This window comes from Perca flavescens, chromosome 4 (assembly GCF_004354835.1).
Source record: "Perca flavescens isolate YP-PL-M2 chromosome 4, PFLA_1.0, whole genome shotgun sequence".
NCBI lineage: Eukaryota > Metazoa > Chordata > Actinopteri > Perciformes > Percidae > Perca > Perca flavescens.
Window position 1 is genome coordinate 18684090 of NC_041334.1, and position 21749 is coordinate 18705838.

At 40.7% G+C, this 21749-nt stretch overlaps 1 protein-coding gene across 1 annotated transcript in view; it reads left to right on the forward strand.

Moving 5' to 3' along the window:
• LOC114554578 (potassium voltage-gated channel subfamily D member 3) overlaps positions 1–21749 on the forward strand; it is a 143952-nt gene that overhangs the window by 114345 nt on the left and 7858 nt on the right. The window contains exons 3-4 of the mRNA XM_028576502.1: positions 13608–13770; positions 20528–20629. Of these exons, the coding sequence (XP_028432303.1) occupies positions 13608–13770; positions 20528–20629 (265 nt within the window). The remainder of the gene's footprint in view (positions 1–13607; positions 13771–20527; positions 20630–21749) is intronic.

Below are 21749 nucleotides of genomic sequence, written 5' to 3' on the forward strand. Positions count from 1 at the left end.
GTATTTGTATGTATTGGTACTTTTACTTAAGTAAATGATCTAAGTTTCACCACTGGGAATACCACTTGTTCATGACCAGCTGGCACACATGACATTTGATCATTTATGCAAATGATCAACAACACCCATAAAACGTCGGGCTTCCTGTTCCATTTGTGGACAACATTCATGCTTACCCCAAATATAAAAATGTTCTACTGCAAAGCTAAAAGGCCTGCTGCTGGAAATCAGCAGAAGAAATATAACAGATTTAGCAGTGTCAGCAGACATATTAGGTGGCAGGAAAAAATCAGAAAACATTACTACAGCTGTCAGCGCTGTGTCCCCACAGATCCATACGCTGACAGAGATAAAGACAGAATTGTTTGATATAAAGTGAGATGCCAAAATTGTGTTGCTAAAACAAAACGGTGCACGTATTAAATGGGACGCGGGATGCAGGAGAAATAGTTATATTTATATTCCATGATGTTATGTTGCTGCAATTAAGACTTGTATAAAGACCCTGAGACAACATCTAAATAGTTGCCATGCTGAAAAAACACTCATGCATTTAAAACCTATTAAAAAAAAAAGTAAACTTCAAATTAATTCAAATTAATGCAATGGGTTTATTGTTTATTGTTAAAGGGATCCTTATTAGCTGTCACCAAAGTGGGACGAGCTAATCTTCCTGGGGTCCAACAAAAAGAAAAAAAAATCACTTAACAATGATAATCTAAAAGCAGTAAAACATTGTAGACATCATTATAATAAACATCATCAGAAATTATTCAGAATAAGTTATTACATTATTACATTCATTATTACATTCATACAGTAAATATGTCCATTCCCTACTTACAATTTTAAATAGTGCATTCTCAGATGGTACTTGAACGAGACTTTGCTATTGATTTTACGTATATTCAGTGGGCAATTATTCCAATGATTGATGGCACGATAAATAACTGTTCTCTTTAAAGCATTTGATTTTGGGCGTGGTAACATCATCTGGCCATCATCAGTTGACCTAGTCAAATGAGAATGAACCTGATCACACCTAACAATTTGGTTATATAAGAAAACGGGTTGAGAAAAAAAATTGAAAACCAGCCTGTTCTCTACCGTTAACCATGAGAGTCGACGGTGCATACTGGGACAATGTAATAGTAACCTGGCAGCTCTGTTTTGGGCAGTTTGTAATTTCTTTAGTTGACCTTTAGATGTGGATGACCATACAGGTGCACAATGATCCAGGTCCCACGATGTGTCTAGGGACATAAGAAAGACATTTCCTCACCATAGAGATACCACAACCCATCTTCTTCACTATGGTGTCAATATGTTCTGCCCATGACAGCTGACTATCTATTATTGTGCCTAGTAATTTTACTTTATCTACCTGTTCTATAGGTTCCCCAGACAAGTTCAAACCCATTTGTGTAGATGACAGTTTATGACTCGATCCCAAGATAATTGATTTGGTTTTCGAGATGTTCAGTACCAACTTATTTTGTTTTATCCAATCAAAAACCATATACTCAGCTGATAAAACATTGTCCAGTTCACTGACAGTTTTTGTAGCATAATGCAATGTGGAATCATCAGCATACATTTGTACAGTTGCTTTACACAATACCGATTGTAAATCATTTGTGAAGATGGCGTATAAGAGTGGTCCCAGGCAGGTCCCTTGCGGGACCCCGCAATCCAAGACCTTAGAGTGAGACCAGCTGCCAGTGTAATAAACTCGTTGCGTCCTACTTGTGAGATAACTCTTCATAAATTGGATGGCGGTTGGACTAAATTCTTAGCATTCTAGTTTACCGATGAGTAGATTGTGATCTAGGACATTGAATGTCGCACCAAAATCAAGTAATACTGCACCAGTCATCTTTAAATTATCCATTTCCTTGAGCCAGTAATCTGTCATTACTGTAAGGGTGGAACAAGTTGAATGTTTATGTCTATAAGTATGATGGAAATCTGTGTTCAAGCCATTACATTCAAAGTATTCCTGTATTTGTGAGTGGACTATTCTCTCCATCAGTTTATTAAGAACTGGGAGAATAGTGATAGGTCTACTGTTCTTCCCAGTGAGTGCTAGTCTGCCATCTTTAGGTAATGGAATACTTTTACCTTCTTTCCAGATAGTGGGGAAAAAACGCCTTTCATTAAGCATGCATTTAATATTTGACATAACGGACCGCAAACATAGTCAGCTGCCAGCCCAAGTACTTTACTGTCCAGCATGTCAGTAACCACTGAGCCGTGTTCGGGTAGGGACTTCAACAACTTCATTACTTCCCGCTCCTCCACAGTATTAAACTGGAAAGTGCACCTCTTGTCTAACATCACAATTTTATGAGCTTTAGATAATTAGAATCAGTATTGTCCATATTCTGCCTTAGTGCATGGACCTTATTTATGAAGAAATCATTAAAATAATTCGCTATATCAGATGGCCTTCTGATTCCACAAATGAAGCCCCTCCAGTTGTCCGTTTTCCCATTATTTCATTAAGGGTTTTCCAGAGCTCTTTACCATCTTGCTTTACAGTATTTATTCTTTGCGTGTAATATTCTTTTTTCATCGATCTATTCCATTTTGGAACCTGATTTCTCAGTTGATAGTACTTGAATCTGTCCTCCACTAATCCAGAATTTACTAATGTAGATTTGGCTTCATCTCTTTCCTTCATGAGGCTCTTTATAGTCTCATTCAGCCATGGAGCTGGTCTCGCTTTTACAATACACTTTCTCATAGGGGCATGCCTATCAACAATCTTCATGAAGCTTTCCATAAAGATATTTAAGGAGGCCTCAGGCTCTTCAGCAGCATACACATCAGTCCAGTCAATATCACCAACATCTGCCAAAAAACTTTCCAGAATGAATTTCTTGAACATCCTTTTATGTACTATACATTTACCTACATACATTTACTATACTTACATTTAGGAATTTTAGTTTTCCTGGTCCATCCATCCATCTTCGTCCGCTTATCCGGTGTCGGGTCGTGGGGGGAGCAGCTCCAGCAGGGGACCCCAAACTTCCCTTTCCCGAGCCACATTAACCAGCTCTGACTGGTGGATCTCGAGAAATTCCCAGGCCAGGTTGGAGATATAATCCCTCCACCTAGTCCTGGGTCTTCCCCGAGGCCTCCTCCCAGCTGGACCTGCCTGGAACACCTCCCTAGGGAGGCGCCCAGGGGGCATCCTTACCAGATGCCCGAACCACCAACTGGCTCCTTTCAACACAAAGGAGCAGCGGCTCTACTCTGAGCTCCTCATGGATGACTGAGCTTCTCACCCTATCTCTAAGGGAGACGCCAGCCACCCTCCTGAGGAAACCCATTTCGGCCTCTTGTACCCTGGATCTCGTTCTTTCGGTCATGACCCAGCCTTTGTGACCATAGGTGAGGGTTGGAAAGAAAACTGACCGGTAGATCGAGAGCTTTGCCTTCTGGCTCAGCTCTCTTTTCGTCACAACGGTGCGATAAATTGAATGTAATACCGCACCCGCTACGCCGATTCTCCGACCAATCTCCCACTCCATTGTCCCCTCACTCGCGAACAAGACCCCAAGGTCAATTGAACTCCTTCACTTGGGGTAAGGACTCATTCCCTACCTGGAGTAGGCACTCCATCGGTTTCCTGCTGAGAACCATGACCTCCGATTTAGAGGTACTGATCCTCATCCCAACCGCTTCACACTTGGCTGCGAACCGATCCAGTGAGTGCTGAAGATCACAGGCCGATGATGCCATCAGGACCACATCATCTGCAAAGAGCAGTGATGAGATCCCCAGCCCACCAAACTGCAACCCCTCCCCACTCCGACTACGCCTTGATATCCTGTCCATAAATATTACAAACAGGATTGGTGACAAAGCGCAGCCCTGGGGGAGGCCAACCCTCACCTGAAACGAGTCCGACTTAATGCCGAGAACCCGGACACAGCTCTCACTTTGGTCGTACAGAGATTGGATGGCCCTGAGAAGAGACCCCCTCACCCCATACTCCCGCAGCACCTCCCACAGTATCTCCCAGGGGACCCGGTCATACGCCTTCTCCAAATCCATGAAACACACGTAGACCGGATGGGCATACTCCCAGGCTCCCTCCAGGATCCTTGTGAGAGTGAAGATCTGGTCCATTGTTCCACGACCAGGACGGAATCCACATTGTTCCTCTTCAATCTGAGATTCGACTATCGGCCGAACCCTCCTTTCCAGCACCTTGGAGTAGACTTTACCAGGGAAACTGAGAAGTGTGATGCCCCTGTGTGAGTTTTTCTGGTAATTGCTATAATATTATGGTCACTAAAACCCACAATTGACAATAAGTCAAACAAGTATTTTCCCCCTGGCAGACCGTATTTGTACATGACTCGCAGTACAGACCTGGTCACCAGATCTGATGTTATATTAAAGTACAATTTGTTTGAAATCTTCAGACCAGCAGAAAAAAACCTAATGGGGAAAAAAAAATTGGACAGTGGCTGTACTTGGCAGCATAGCTGTATGAATATTAAGCAGGGAGTTGAAAAGGACAATGCTTGCTTGGGAAACCTTCCCTGGGTACATAAAGGTTAACAAGAACAGCCTTTATTCACTGTTTTTATTTTCTGCTTTTGTGCAGCTGTTGGTCTCTCATACATCATCATTTGGTCAACAATTAACCTCAGATACACCCGCTTTATTCATGCTTTTAAATAAACCCACTGCTGTTAAGGTCATGTTCTGAACTGACCTCTGTGGCAGGTTAGTTGATGTTAACTCTCCCTGTTGAGATAGACCAGCCTCTAATTTAAACAGGAGCTCACATAGGTCATGATGGATGGGGCTTTCTTCTCAGTGACAGCAGTTCACGCAAACTAATATCTCACATCCCTTGCAGGGCTGTAGCAAAGGGTTTCAAAATTAGTTGGGTCTTTTTATGGAGCTTATTTACTCAATTTATTTGCTACGTTATACTTCTACTCAACTACATGTCAGATGGAAATATTGTTCTTTTTACTCCACTACATTTATTTGACACATTTGACATACAGTTTTTTGTTATGCTCCAATGATATGATGCAGTACTATACTACTAATCTACCCAGTAGTATACAAAGTATCTAAAATTGGTTCCACATTGACAAACTACAACAATAAAACGCAAATAAAAAATACTATTTGTTTGTGATGAAAACATTTTGAAAGGAGCCATTCTGCATAATGAGTAGCCTACTTTTACTTTTGATACTTTAAGTACAATGTCCTCTCATTGCCTCTTTGTTTGGGCGATTGTTTGAGTGCCTGGCAAAGTGGATTGACATTCTCCAAAATCTGCACTTGTATCTACAATGGGATTATCCAACACTGATTATAGTAGCATACTAGCAGAGCCATTCAGATTCAAGGCAGATTATGTAAACTTCATGCAAAGAGATCTCCTATTTAACCTGCAGTGTCACACAGCAAATGTGTGTCCGTGACAAAAAGCTATTAGGATTTGGCAGCTTACCACATATTGAGTAGATTTATATGAATGTGTTAAAGTTAATCCTTTGAAGGCATGAAAGGATTTTAAATTCTCAAACTTTACATGTGCAAAGCATTCACCTACAATTATCACTGTTTCCTTGTCTATGATGTTTGTAACTTGGATGAATAAATAAGCAAGACAAGGCAGCTTTATTTATATAGCACATTTCGGCAACAGGGCAATTCAAAGTGCTTTATATAAAACATGAAAGAGCAGTTAGAAAACAATTTAAAAGACAAGAATACATTTTATAGTGCAGTATAAGAATTTAAAGAACTGAGCGATAAATATGCGAATAAAGTGCAATTAAAACAGTTAAACATGGGAGGCGCTAGCGAGCAAGCTATGGAGTAGACGCACCGACCAGGCTCCACAGAACTTTTACTTTAAATTCTGTAAAGAAGGCACCTTTCGACATAACTTGCTTCTTTATTCCACTTTGTTACGTTTTATCATACTCCTGCACGTCAGCCTACGAAAAAACAATGGCTGGCAAGTCTACTAAAGCCTGCAATGCAACTTTATCGTCCACAAGGCCCAGTGGTCCTGGCTCATCCCCGGACCATGGTGATAAACCAAACCCAGCTGACAAGACCGTGGCACTAACTACTCAAGCTTTCAGGCAAGAATTGCTCACTTCTCTTCGTGATGATATTGGACATATAATCAAGATGGAGATTAGAAGCGTGCTGGAAAAGGAAATGGAGAGATTCAGAGCCGACATTAACGTTGTACGGTCTGAACTGCAATCCTATCAAAATTCGGTTACTACAGAGCTAGCCATGCTGAAAAGTACCACTGGCGAGATGGAGAGGTGTCTGTCGTCGTGCACGGATGATATCGTTACACTGCAACGTGAAGTTGATCGTCTCAAGGCTCAGTCGGAATCATTACAGGACAAATGTGAGGACTTAGAGTCGCGCTCTAGGAGAAATAATATCAGGATCGTCGGAGTGCCGGAGAGCCGCGACAGCTCCACAGGCGCCATCTCAACCCTACTTCAGAGGGCGTTCAGCCTAGCGGAGGCGCCGGTGTTGGATAGATCGCATCGCTCGCTGCTGCCAGCGCCCAGACAAGGCGACCGACCACGCGTAATTGTGGCCCGCATGCACTACTTCCAGGACTGTGCCAACATCCTTCGCCGTGCCAGTGAAAGACAACAGATCAAGCTTGACGGGATGACCATTTCAGTCTACCCAGACTACACGGCACGTGTGGCCAGAGCCCGAGCAGGATACAACAACTTCGGGGTCTGGAGGGGGTCCGTTTCGGGATCCTTTACCCGGCCCGTCTTCGCATTACGCATAACAACCAGGAACGGATCTTCTCGACGCCGGAGGAAGCCCAGACTTACATCAGCATGAACTTTCCTGCCCGTGAGACTGCGTCCAATAAGTAACTGCTGTTGCTGTTGTTATACTAAATATCTGAGTAAGTAGGCTAATATTCACAATCAGCTCATAGCGCCTCTCTGAGATGATGCTTATACCTATCCCTCATTAGAAAAGTTTCCTGAGCTGTCTTGTTTTTAGCTTTATTGCTGCTGTGGCTGTCACGTTTTTTTTTTTTTTTTTTTTTTACTGTAGTATTACAATATTTAGTTTCTATCAGTCCTCCGCTGTTTGAGTTGTGCATGTGCACATGTGGGTGCATATGTGTTTGAGGAGTTAAACATTTAAATTCAGATCAATTTAACCTTATTAGGGCAAATATATCTTCGCACCAGTACGATAACGGACATTTGGACTAAGCAGGCTCTCTTAAATCAGCAAAATCCAGCTGAAAAACAATCCATGAGTTGGTAGAATCATTGATGACTTGAAACAATAAATCTATCATTTTGTTTGTCAGCTTTGAATCAATTGCACCAGATGGACACAAGAAGCATTTGATTATATAGAAAGTGTAATTTAAGAAGAGTAATGACCTCAAAGTTGGTTCAAAGTGAACATGAGCTTAAAGTTTTTGCTCTTCACATTATTCCCATAAGTCTTGCCTTGTACTGCAGCCAGCCGCATACTCACAATTCGCTTTTGGGGGGATCCAAGAAAAGTTATAGTTCATAATTGGATTTAAAACATTGGAAGCTTAAGCTAGATTTATGCTCGCACAAGCCAAAAATAACATCATCACGTATTTTGCATGAAGCACGAAGGCTCCGCACATTGTCGTGGCATTTGGTAGTACACCGCCAAATTCTTGTCAACTAAGCGGCCACTGCGCACGCAGGTCTTTTCAGACATGACTGTCAAAAACCGATAAAAGCAAACAACTTGAATTAAAAAGTAAAATAATGAATTATTTTTACTATTCATTTTGACTCAAGATTTTAGAAAGATAGCCAATTTGTTTTTAAATGCTTTAAAAACAGTAGATTTTAAAAATCTACATTTGAGTAAATATTTTGCCAGGCAAAATCAAATTGTTTGCAGGATATTCAACTTTGCTTCATTTTCAATTTTTGTTAATCAAAATTTTTGTCACCTTTCTTTACATGGAAAGTATAAAGGCGATTAAGTATGTCCACGAATACTCGAATGAGATATGAGTTCACCGTTCCTTACAATTCCACCTCAGCATTGAGGAGTTGCATGTTTGGTCTATGCCGCTCTTTCAGTAACACTCATTAACTTCTTGCTTCTTCATAGAATATGTTGTTTGTACGCGCCCTGGCATTTCAGAACATACTGCAAAAAACAACATGTTAAAGGGGTGGTTCAGAATTTTGGACATAGGACCTCATTTTCAAGTTAGCCAGTGTGTTATTTATCAGTGGAGACAGTTTTCAACACTTTTCATCCAGTCCTTCCAGTTGCAGAGTTCGCTGGTGCTAGGCTAGTGCAAGTCAACAGTATCTGCTAGTCTGCCATTAAAAGCAGTCTTAAACACTCCACAGTACACCCGAGTCAAATAAATGATAACGCCAGACTATCGATGTAAATGTCTGTTAATAGAATAATGTTAGAGTTAAAACTACCCTTGCATTGCATTGCAATAGTTATACTTTGTTCCCTGTAGTTGGTAGCATAGGCTACAGCAGCGGTGGAGTGATATTACCTAGGCTACTGAGAAAGCCGGTTTACATGACAATCACGCAAGTTTATTTACCTGCCGCTGTGAGCTCCAACTAATTCCACTCTGCCAGGCTATAACTCACATAACGTTACCGGTACATGAAAGCACACGGGCTAGCAATTTGCATGTAAACTGTCCGATCTTACATGACTTTTCTGTCAGCAATTACCTAAAGTTAGCGGTTAGCTCAGCCAGGTATCTACCAAGAGTGTAGCTATACCGTTAGCTAACGTTGTCACTGTCCACAATGCATCGTTATCTCCACTAATGTTGTCAGTCTCAATCTATCAGTAACAGCTAGGCTAACATTATGAAAGGGGCTAGCTTTATTAGCTAGACTAGACAGATGGAACCACATTCGTTGTCAGTGACTTGTGGTCCTTTAGATTGTGGGGGTTTTCAAAGTCGTCTGGTCTAAAATGATCACTACACATTCGCCACTTGAGTAGAGTCTCAGGCGGTGTCTTGATGTCCAAGCCAGCAGCAAGAAGCCACATTTGGTTCCTTTCTGTATCTCCCAATGTAAATTTGTGGAAACTTTGTGGTGCCCATATGTTTGATTTATTTTTATAATTTCTAAATGCACACTGAATCACCATGTTGCCTAGTCCTTACTTTCCAATCCAATGCTTCAATATCAATGTACTAGGCTACTACAAGGTTTCCCGACTGGAGTGCGCTTCTCTGTTTACTTTTTGGCGCAGTACTACTAACTGGAGCTAAGTTAAATTCCGCCGCTGCTGAGAAACTAGTCCCTCAAAATGTAATGTGATCATTGAGATGCAAGGGTAGTTTTATTTCTAACATTATTTTATCAACAGACATTTACATCAATAGTCTGGTTTTCTGATCAATTTGCCGCGGGTGTACTGTGGAGTGTGTAAGACTTTAGCTTTAATGGTAGGCTAGCAGATACTGTTGACTTGCGCTAGCCTAGCACCAGCGAACTCTGCAACTGGAAGGACTGGATGAAAAGTGTTGAAAACTGTCTCCACTGATAAATAACACACTGGCTAACTTGGAAATTAGGTCCTATGTCCAAAATTCTGAACCACCCCTTTAAGCATAAATGCCTTTGTGTATGCTCGTAGCTTTCTTGCCACCATTGAGAACAGCGCAACGTTATTTACACTTTACAATACTCAGTCTTTCTGCCATACTCCTGCTTTCACGCCAATGCAATGTGTAATTTATTAATATGTTATGATCTGTTATGAAGTGCTTCTTAAGAATGGTTACATAGTCCATTAAATCAGCTCTGGGACCCATTTTAGTAGCATTAGCAGCCAGCAGTGACCCTCCATCTTCAATCACAGTGCCTGCTGTGCTGCGTTCTCCACCACTTCATGTTATCTGTTGATCTTATTCAGCTGTTTATTTTTTTCAAGTAGACCAAAAAAAAACCTGTGTTGTGTTTAGAACTATTATTGAACCCACTTATCGTCGCTGCAGCAATAATTCCAATGGTTGTTGTGCATTTCAAGTACCAGCTGGTAGGGCAAATTAAAACATGTTTACACAAAGTTAAGTAATGCTAAAGTCATTGCATGGACTGCACAAAACAACACTAATTCCAATGTAAGCTCTGAACACCTGAGCAAGAGTAACACAGCCCCCCTACCCCTCCCCAATGATTAAAAAACTTGTTTTGGCCTTTAGCTACTCTCATGATAACAGTTAATGTTCTTCATCACAGCTTTAACAATGTTTGACTTGGTTTGACTCTGCCGCTTTTAATTCTACCTCCCATAAACAAAAATCATTCAGCCGGATTGATTGCTTTGGTTTCATTGGGCCTTTTTGATGCAGCACGTCCAATCCAATTCTGTTTTACTTGATGCCCATCACAGATCTATGAGGAGCACGCTGTTGCTTCCACGTGTTGTGGAAGCAACAGCAGACTTTCTTTTAATGAAGAGCAAAACAAAGAGATTGGAAAGGTAAAACACATGACTGAATAAATCCCCTCACAATTGATTTTTCCACCTGCTTAGGCTTCTGTTTCAAACTGTGGCAGATGGAAAAAGCAAAGTAATGAATCCCTGTAGAAGACCATTTACCGGGGAAATAGCCTTACTGCTGTGTTTCATGGCCTTGTTGCATCGTTTAACTACTCTTGCAGGCTTTTCTTGAATAATTCATTGTTTACGTGATTTACTCTATACTGGCCTGTCTCATGGTAGCACCTTTCCGAATATTGTTTTGAAAAGGTTAACAGCTTTCCTGTCATTAAGGCAAACCATATATTCACCATATTTGCTTATCTAGGAGATGAGCACCTTCCTGCCCTTCAGTGTTTTGTATTATTTATACACAAATATTTATATTTCTCCCTAATTAATCCTAAATTTAAATGAGCGAACGTTTCTAACTCTTGACATTTCATGCTGCAGCTGCCCACTGCTGTGTGAAACAGATTATTTAGTTTTGTGCAGTTTATTTGACAAAAATCAAATACAGCAGTAAACAAATACAAATATATGAGACATTGTCAGGGATAACACAACAAAGTCCAGGACTTATTTACATGTCTGAAGTGAACTAACTCACTGCAAAGGGCAACATTTTTAATATTCCACCGTATCGCAGTTGTAATGATGATTGACACGTCACATTGGATATAAAGTGTCAAACATTATTACAACAAAGCAGTCAGAGACACAGCCAGGAGAATGTCATCTCTCCTCAGCTGACAGACAGTGAGTGGAGCGAACTGTGAAGTGATTTGTCTGATTGCCTGGCAGCCATGAGCAGGACTCAGCAACAATAACAACAAGGCCTGTGGTCAAATCTCCTTTGCTTGATAATAATTCCTCATATTTCTGACTTTCTGCCTTCTGTGCTCGCAGTTCACATCAGCCTGCCTGCTATGAGTTTTCAAACAACATAACAAATTTTCACTATATTCCCTTTAAGGGTATTTTTTTCTGGATTTGGACCAGATTATTTTACTGGGATCAGTTGATGCAGGTCAATCCTCTGTATGCCAGAAATAGGAGAAATAAGTCAAAACTGTCTTTTAATGTTACCTCATTTGTGTCATTAATTGCAGTCTGCATCATCTGAGATCCTCTTTCCTTTGTAGAAAAAAGTCATTTTCAAAAGAGGATTTGAGCAACATCACGTTCTTCCCTCTTGTACGTTGTTCAGGCACAGCAGAAGGCTGGGTTTGTGATAATCCCCCAGCTCTTCAATTTGTGGGTAGTAAACAGGAGGCAATCTCGGATTATGGCGCTTTTCAGCATAGAGAGTAGGAGCTTTGGGCCCAAAAAAATGAATAAACAGTCTGAAAAGTGGAACGCCAGTCCCCACGTCTGGGCAGAGAGCGGCCCTCAATAGACACAGTGGTCAACAGTGCATGAGGCTTACCTGTCAAGAGTCTTGTGTCGAGAACGCAGTGGAGAGGAAACTCAGAGGAGCCAGAGAGGAAGAGAAAAATGGGCTTTTTCATAAGTGCAAGTGTTAACTTCGGAACTTTGAGGATCAAAATCGAAACCCATGCTTTATCTGTTTTTTTTTAAAGTGGCCCGTGAGGAAATTAGTGTGTTGAGGACTTTGGTCCCAAGAACTGTCTCTTATGCAGAATATCCACTTCCTCTTTCTTGTAGTCTTCCTCGTTTTCTGATTACTTTGATTTTCTCTCAAAATGGTAGCGATCATGCGGCAGTAAACATTGCTTCACATACCACCAGTGATGGACTGGGATCAAAAAACAGCCCTGACATTTGCGACACACCGGCCCTATTTTTGTCAATAACCTAGCTTGGAATTTAGGAACTCTGCCTTCCGAGTGAATCTTTCCACGCACCTTGCTGCAGTACAATCTTGTATTTTTTTGGCTGCATGCATAAAACAACTTATCAAAATTAACCAAAGACAAATTATTATATGCCTTCTGGCATTTGCCCAAATTCCAGATGGCCAGTCCGTCACTGCATACCACTACTTAAACCTGTCAGCGGCCTCTCCAGTGTCTTTTCCCAGCCGCTTACAAGCTCTTTCTAGAAGTCTGTATTTTAAAATCCATTTGTTTCACTACACGCCATCATGGCCCACAGTGTTGGCCAGTGAGTTAACCTTGGCTTCTTACTGGCCATGGATCCCACTGGCAAGGCTTTGTTATGCCCAGTCTGAGCTGAATATATAGCAGTGGTCCTATCTCTCTACCTCTGTCCACCTGTTACAGCAGCCAGTCACCTGTAATTGAATTATTGGAAGCCCAAAGGAAGCTGAAAACAACAGGCGTTAAAATGTGGAACAGTCTGTAATCATTCCCTTATCTATATAATAAATACTTAATAGTTATAGCTGCTCCAATTAATATTTTTATATTAACAAAAGGTGATGTCAGTAATGTGTTTACAGCTTGATTCCGCAGCCCTCAATGACAGGTGGAGTGTCTCATAAGTGGGATTATCGCATTTATCTAATGCAATATAGGTTGTATTTTTGGCAAAAACACATTCAAATAAAATCACACAAGTAAATATAGTGCTCTAAAATAGGGAGTGCTTTCGGACACAGACAAAGTGAGATCAGGGAACTACTTCTGACTACCTTTTTAAATAAACTAATTTGTCATCACGTTCTTACAGATTACAAAGTACCTAATTAAATGAGCACCACCAGCTTTGATGCTTTGATACATGATGGCAATTAATTTGTCCCTTCTGATCCATGTGGACCCCGTGGTGTTTTTTTATCTGCCACTACATTCATATGCAACCAGAACCCCTGTCTGGACTTGGAATGGGGGCTTCCGCCGCTCTTTTGTTTCTTTATTTTTGGACCTTTCTGATGAGTGGCAGGCAGCATTAAAATCAATGCTTTGTCTACAGTAGCAGGCCCCAAAATGTCAAGGTATCTTCAAATGCTCTGTCCTCTCCAAATGTATTTTTTCATGCACAAATTGCCTAACAAAGAGGTGGATGGAAACATACCTACCGTATCCTAAGTCAACACCATCTATTTCAGCATTTTGTTTTTTTTAACCTTTTCTCTTCTGTCTCATTTCTAGGTATGGAGACATGGTGCCAAAGACAATCGCCGGGAAGATCTTTGGCTCCATCTGCTCCCTGAGCGGCGTGCTGGTAATCGCTCTGCCCGTCCCTGTTATTGTCTCCAACTTCAGTCGCATCTACCACCAGAACCAAAGAGCAGACAAACGTCGCGCTCAGAAGGTAAAAGTCAGTGTATTTATTTCATCCCATCTGCTCCAACAGGGACATTCAAGAGTTATGTGTGGGTTAAATAAGAGTGTTTGTGTTGAGGCGTGTGCACATACATATTACCGGACCATTAGGAGTGCACGGTTTTTTAAAAGGCCAAAGTACACAGGATTATTAGATGTTATTACATTAATGAGAATAAATGGGAGGTTATAAGTGTTGAGTAAAACGGTGGGTGGGTGGATACTAATGGTTATGCTTGAGAAACCTCTTGAATGTCTTTTTATATATATTCAGTTCATTAAAATGATGACAGAGGGTTAAAAGATCTTGATGATTGATACATTTCTTTTTTTTTAATCAAAAGCACAGATGACATTTTACAAACTAAACTAAAGGTGATGGTGAAAAGGACTGACCCTAATTAGGAATTGTACGTCCGCATTGCAAATCACTGTCCTTTACTTACATCATCCCATACTTTCAAAACTATCACACAAAAGAAATGTTTTGCCCTTCAGACTCACATTATTCAACGTCCTTCTGCTCATGCACACTCCCTATCTCTCTTTCTTTCTCACACACACACACACACACACACACACACACACACACACACACACAAATTCAAGTACTAAATTTTAGCTATCCATTCATTACAGTCACCCAGTGGGCTTGACCTTTCTGCCGGGCTAGATAAGAGTGCTATTAAGTTAGAGAGCAGCTGCTGATAGCTAATTGAGGAGGGAAAAGTCTGGTTTGAATCCATAGTGATATAAGAATCCTAGGTGGCTGCTTTCCTTATTAATATATTGCTTTGAATCAGCAGAGGGTTTTTTTTCAGTTCAAACACAATGGAGTGAACTCATTTGCACCTTCATGTGGTCTAGTTTGGCTTAATTTGACCAGTAAGCAATAAAGTAGTTGGGGAGGGGGGCTACAGAGCTACAGCTACAGCCATGCGTCGCCTATAGCACCAACTTCTGACGATGCTATGCTGTAGCAGTTTATTCGCTTAAAATTAGTTAATGGAAGTTCTTTTAGAGTTAGCATCTCCTCTCGAGAAGAAACCCTGCGATACATGATGGTGCTGGGCAGGTAGAGCACATTAGGTTTTTATGCATTTGTTTTCAGCACACACAAAAAACTTCTGTTTATTCCAAAAACAACACCAAAAATGTAAAGATAATTCTCGGTGGCTTCATAAGTCTGAGTGACCTCTTTCACATACTAAGTATAAGTATTACTGTTAAAGGGATACTTTGCAGATTTTCAACCAGCGTTGTAACATAACAATGTGGGTAGTATGTGTAAATGAACTATGTTAAACCTATGGTAAGCTTGAGGGCTGTTGCTCGAAACTACAGATTGTACTTCCGCATACGGACACAAACAGTATAGAAGCAGATCGAGAGAGAGCCGCCACTTTCTTAGATTAAACTGTAAAAAAAAAAGAAAAGAAAAAAAAGACAAAGCTGATCAAATACAAACAAAGATTCTGTTACTGTATTGCCTACTTCTCACCTAAAATGTTTTCATAAACCTATCTTTAGTTCACTGTTTGGCAGTAATACAGAAGTTTGTGCACAGGAAATGGGCGTCATACTGTTTTCTGTATGGTGAAAACACACGCGTGTATTGGTGTGGCGTGGCGCAGTGCATTCTGGTAGTTGTAGGTTTTCTACCTTTTGAGCAAAAGAGAACACCACAGCCTTTTTTCATTGTTTTCTGGTCATGTAGCACACATTTCAAAGTCTTTCTACTGCATAGACAGACCAGTTTTATGAGAAGGCCATCTTCCCAGCAGTGAAATACAGTACTTCTTTAATATGAAATATTGAAGTATAAGTTTATCGTAAAAGTTTGAGAACAGAAAGAGAAGGAAGAAAAGGAGAAAAGATTTGTTTTATATTAACTCTGCTCATCATTTCCCCTTCTTCTATTAGTCTATCTCACCTGACCTTCCCTTTCTCTCTAATTCAATTCAATTTTATTTATAGTATCAAATCATAACATAGGTTATCTCGAGACACTTTACAGATAGAGTAGGTCTAGACCACACTCTATAATTTACAAAGCCCCAACAATTCCAACAATTACAGTAATTCCCTCAAGAGCAAGCAGTGCGACAGTGGCGAGGAAAAACTCCCTCTTGGGAAGAAACCTCGGACAGACCCAGGCTCTTGGTAGGCGATGTCTGACGGGCCGGTTGGGGGTGTGATGAACAGTAGCAATAATAGTCACATTAATAATGGAACAGTGACTGGATGTAGCGGGAAGCTGCAGGGTTCAGCATGACATTGCAGGGCACAGCTGAGCTCAGCAGGGAGTGCAGCAGGACCACGACGACAGCTGGAACCAGGATCTTGGTGCCACCGTTCTCCAAGGAAATACGCTGGGGGAAAAAACATAAGGACTCCGGGGAGTAAACTCCCCAGAAGCTAGGATTAGTAACAAGCATTTCTGGGACGGGATACACACAAATAGTAATAGTAATAGTAATAGAAAGGGAGAGGAGAGAGCAGCTCAGTGTGTCAAAGGAAGGAAGGAAGTCCCCCGGCAGTCTAGAACTATAACAGCGTAACTATAACAGCGTAACTAAGAGAGACAGGTCATAAGGAGAGGTAGCTTTTTCGGGCTTAGAACTCTCCCCCTGCCGGATCGGGCTTGGCTGGCCTGCCTCCCTCTACTTTGTTGTTGTTGATGTATTATTAATCTAACAATTATGAAGAGAAGCAGGTGGGCCAGTTAGGTGAACACTGCAACTCCTCACTCCCTAACTATAAGCTTTATCAAATAGAAGAGTTTTAAGTTCATTCTTGAAAGCGATTACAGTTTCTGCCCCCCGAACCCAGATCGGGAGCTCTAGGTCTTATTTATCTTCATTCTTCTCTACCAACAGGCTGCTCCTGGCTCCCATTACAATTATGTAGTCATCTGGGGATTTGACTTTACAAAAAGGTCTTCTCATGTACCCGTTGTAGCTTCACAGTCAGAAAAAAGTAGAGAATCTAAATTGGATTTAATGATAGTCGTTCTCTACTAACTGTATTGTGTGTGTGTGTGTGTGTGTGTGTGTGAGTGAGGGGGGCTCAGTGTAGAGTGTAGTGTCTCTTCTCTTCGTGTTCAGCCACCCACAGATGGCATAACTTGCGGGAGAAACAACCCCTGATACGAATGTGATAAGTTGAAAAAGGAAACTAGCTACAAGAAGAAGAAAAAGACAAGTTTCTTTTTTATTTCTGCTCAAAAAAGCGTTGAGTGTCAGAGTGTTGCTGAGTGTCGAGGCAATAAATGGACTGAGGTCACACCGGTAATGGGACAGCAAAGTCAAGTGGAGACGCACTGAGAGATGGCAGGTTGTCGAGGGAAAAAAAGGCCGAAGACGTGAGTGCAAAAGAACATGACAGGAGCAAAAGAGTAAAAAGAGAAGGAGGTCGGATATGAGGGAATAGGGAAAGGAGAGAAAGAGAACACAAAGCAGAAAGGCTGATTGGAGTAAAGGTGGGGAACATGTCATGCCTTTTTCTGGCTGTCGGTGGTAATGTTGGAGCATATGGACCTTTTTCACAGCAGACAGTTTGACTTGTCATAGTAGGAAAAGCACAGCTGAAATTGATAACCTTAACAATGGCTCAGTAAGCTATTTCAGTGAGTCAGCATGCACAATACCAGGGCCTCTCCTAAGTGGAATGCAGCCATCATTAATGGTTTTGAAAACACCTCTGCTTTTCCTACTATGACATGTCAACATGTCTGCCGTGAAAAAGGTCTATTCTTCATTTACTCAGTCAACCAAGACCACAGAAATATGTAAAAGAAATTTGAAAAAAAAAAACAAGATTCCATGATCACAGGGCTTTGGACAGAGTGTTCAGGAGGCCCATTAGGCCTGTCTCTGAACAGACCAAATTTTTGAGTAATTTCCCCTTTCTTCAGCCATGAAATACTTTCTTATCACTAGAATTGGGTACTGAAACGCAGTGCCAATAGGCCACCGGTTCCGACGTAAACGTAGTAACGAGAATAACAAAGAAAATTCCGGTGCCTCATTTCGGTGCCTGACTTTTTTTTTTCAGAAGCATCGCTGCACGGGACGCTACGTTACCGTTAGCTAGTAGCTGGATTAAACACAATGGTTAAAATGCGGAAAAAAAACGATACCCAACCCTTCTCATCCAGTTGGCCAGAAACGTTGAAAAAAAACCACATCAATGACACACAGTTGCACTTGGTGACATGTTCCCACTATGAGCATGGGCAATTTAGTTTATTTTAGTCAATAGAGACCATTCGCCTGCCGTGAATACTCGCTAGAGCCACACATTTATGTTAATCCACAGCTAAAAATAGTCCCCCAACAGATGCACTTCATTCTTGCTAGGTAACGATTACCCAGCTGTTTCAATAGAACACATAGAACGTGACGTGGTTCCATTTGTTCCGTAAAGTTAAAATAACTCTCTGTTTACTTTTATTTTTAAACGAGACGCAAACTCCAGTGTCCTTGGTGAAATTCCTTTTGTTTGACCATCAACCACCCCAATCTGCCTCCTTACGCAGAGTTTGGCGCTGTTATACTTTGTCACCTTACTTCCTGCTTTGCTTCCATCATAATTACATACGGCCATTAGAGGGCTCTGCCTAACAATACAATTTAAATATGGGTCATAATTGCTGCTTGTACGAAGAACCTATGGGGTTGTTTTTCAGGGGAGGACAGTCTTCATTAGACTTGTAACTTAAAACTTGTGTCTCAAGACTTCACCAAACTTGTGTCTTGCTCACATCTCTGGACTCCAAAAAAATGCAGAATTTCATCAGCTGAGAGTAAAGATTCCTTAGACAACCATTTGGGCTCAATGGACCATCAGAGAAGACAAAATACTTTCTTTCCTCGTGTCAAGTCGAGCTTTTGATCAATAAAAAAAGCAAACAGCGCTCGACAGCACTTTCCCTTTCAAATTCATTCACGGTTTAGCTGAAGCTACGTAGAAAGAAGTAGTCAACGGTTGTCCTTTTTTTTTTTCCTCTTCCTTTCTATTTCACATACTGTGCACGTATATACACAATCATTATTATTACATCTCAGTCTCCAGCATTCCTCACACCTTCACAGGTATCTACAGTCTGACAGACCATTTCTGAAGTATCCAAACTAATTGCATTACTTTTGATTTATATCTGGGAAGCAGATATTGCTCTGCCTGTCTCCTGTTTCTGAAATGCATTTATTGGGGAGGTAGAGAGAGCAGGACAAGGTTAAAGAAATATCACACCTTACGTGTCCAGAAGCACTTGAGGCAGAGGTATATCGTAGAGTCGTCCTAATATCCTCTTCATTTAAGAAATTCCCAATGCGATTTCTCTCTCATTTCCTGTCTACCTTGCTCTGTTCGGTTATCGCATTTATCTTTTTGCTACACCTCATAGACAAAGAGGAGCTGGCAAACAGGCTTTGAAATTGAACACATTTTTTAATTAGCAGACAGGTGCATTGTTGTAAACTCCTCAGCCTCTTATGGGCAGAATCCATTGGTTAAGTTTGCTTCATTTTTCTGTTATATTTTTCCAAGTTTTAGCATTGTTGTTTTTTAATTGTGTTTTTCTGATAAGTTTATGATTTAGGTTAAATCTTCATTATCCTATTTTGAAAGAACCAAACTGAAATGATTTAGACTGTGGACTCAAAGAGGCTTTCTTTTTTATTGTTTATTTGGATCCTCATTAGTTCCACAAAATGGTTGTTTCCCTTACTGGAGTTGATAGTAATAAACAGAAATTTAGAATAACACGGTATCAATGAAACAAGAAAAGGCAGAAATCTTAAATCACATCTAATTACATCTATGTGAGATTGTTCGTGTTTTGTTTCAGTGAGTTTTTGAAGGAAAAATCTGCTTTTGATCTGATTCTGTACTATATCTGGCCAAAAGTATGTGGACACCCCCCTCCTACAACTCACAATTACTTTCATGATCAATTAATCTGATTGATGAATAATCAATTAGTTGTTTTGTAAATAAAATGTGAGAAAATAGTGAAAAACGTTTATATTTAAGTCCCATGGTGACATCTCCAAACGTCTTGTTTTGTGCAACCAACAGTCCATAACCCAAAGATAGTCAGTTTTCTAAAACACAAGACAGCAGAAAGCAGAAAAGCTTCACATTGGAAAAGTTGGAACCGAACCAGAGACTGTTTGTATATTGTGCTTTTGCTTGAAAAATAACTTAATTAAACTACTTGCCAGTGAATTTTCTGTTGATCGATTAACTGATTAATAGACTAGCTGTTTCAGCTCCTCATATTCTTGTGTACCTTTTGGTCAGGGGCTCTTTGTCATGGGTTGCGCTAGGCCGTCACAAATAAGCAAAATCCTATAACATAGATCTTTTAGACAATAGTTTGCTTTCACCTTCCTGACAACAGTTTTGGTAAGGCCCTTTGCTGTTTCTACATGACAAAGCTCACGCTTGCAAACAAGGTGTGGGATAGGTTCTGCACAGAGTCCTGTCTGTCCACATACTGTTGGCCATGGAGCGTATGTCGTGAGTAGTATCTATAGTTCTGTTCTTATACATAAAGAAAGTCTTCATGAAAGAAATTTGAAATTGTGATGGTTAAAGAATTACAGTAGTAGCTGGAAAAATTGGCACAGAGCTTAGGTGACGAGTTGGCAGATTCTCACCAATAAATACTGGTCATCTCCTGTAACCTCCCGCCACCCATGTCTAATGCTGTGCCCTCTTCTTCTTCCCACGCCCAGAAAGCCAGACTGGCCAGGATAAGGATATCCAAGTCTGGCAGCACCAACACCTTCCTCCACAACAAACGCAACGGACTGCTCAACGAAATGCTGGAGCTGACGGTGAGAACAACCCGTGACCCTCTGACCACGCAGAGCCACCAACAGCAAAGTGGGCGCGATGATTACTGGGAAGTAATTTCAAATGTGTTCATTTAAAATGACATACAGCAGATTGTAATTCTTGATATGAGAAATTAATCATCGTGTTCCTTGTCAAACACCCTTCTGCTAATTATTTCAGTTTACTGCAACTCAATAGCTTGGAAGCAGCAACTTCACATAAACACACACTCAAACACAAAATGATAAACAATTACTGCTATAATAAAGCAAAAGACAATTTAGAAGTCATTTAGAGGCAGAAGTTGGAGTCATTACCGCCTTGTTGTTATACAGGGCAGGGGTGGTAGCAGAGGAGTTATGCCAATAATCCCCCATGCAGGCGTTCAGTGTATTCACACAATTGACTTTTCTTAGTTGTCTTTTAGTCCTAGACTTGATTTAATCCATGTCTGTAAAACTGGAAAAGTCAGACAACAGAGGTTGTTTTTACTTTGCTTGCTTGTTGTGTCGCTCTTAGTGATGATTAGATGGTTAGCATATTAAAAAAAGAGGCTTGAATACTGCAGCAGTGAACAACGGGGTACTTAAATCCCACACTCACAGACTCCTGTTCCTACAAAAGGTACAAAATGTTTCAGTCTTTCCTCCTCTCTGTGATTATAGGCAACTACAGTGTTGTTATGTTCTTGTCTTTACATGACCATACCTTAAACCTGCAATAATTTGTAATTCATTAAAGTTGTAAAAACAACACTGAAATATTATGTAATATGGTGAACTTGTTACAGTAGCAAACCGTTGCATATTTACACATCCAGCAGACACAAAGCTACATTAGCATTTATTTTAAGTCATGTTTCTGACCAGCTGGCGAATGTAATGTAGCTTTGTTTTTGGCCTGTACCTTCTCCTGCTCTTTAGCTGCTAAACGCTTTAGCTGCTAAATGCTTGCTAACTTTGTCTGCTATTTGGTTCTAAGCAGGTATTGTACATACATTGAAGTCACTTTAAAGAAATTGTTCAACATTTTGAGAAGCATGCTTATTCGCTTTCTTGCTTAGAATTAAATGAGAGCGATATATCTGTGTATAGAACCTTAGCTAGGCAGTTAGCTTAT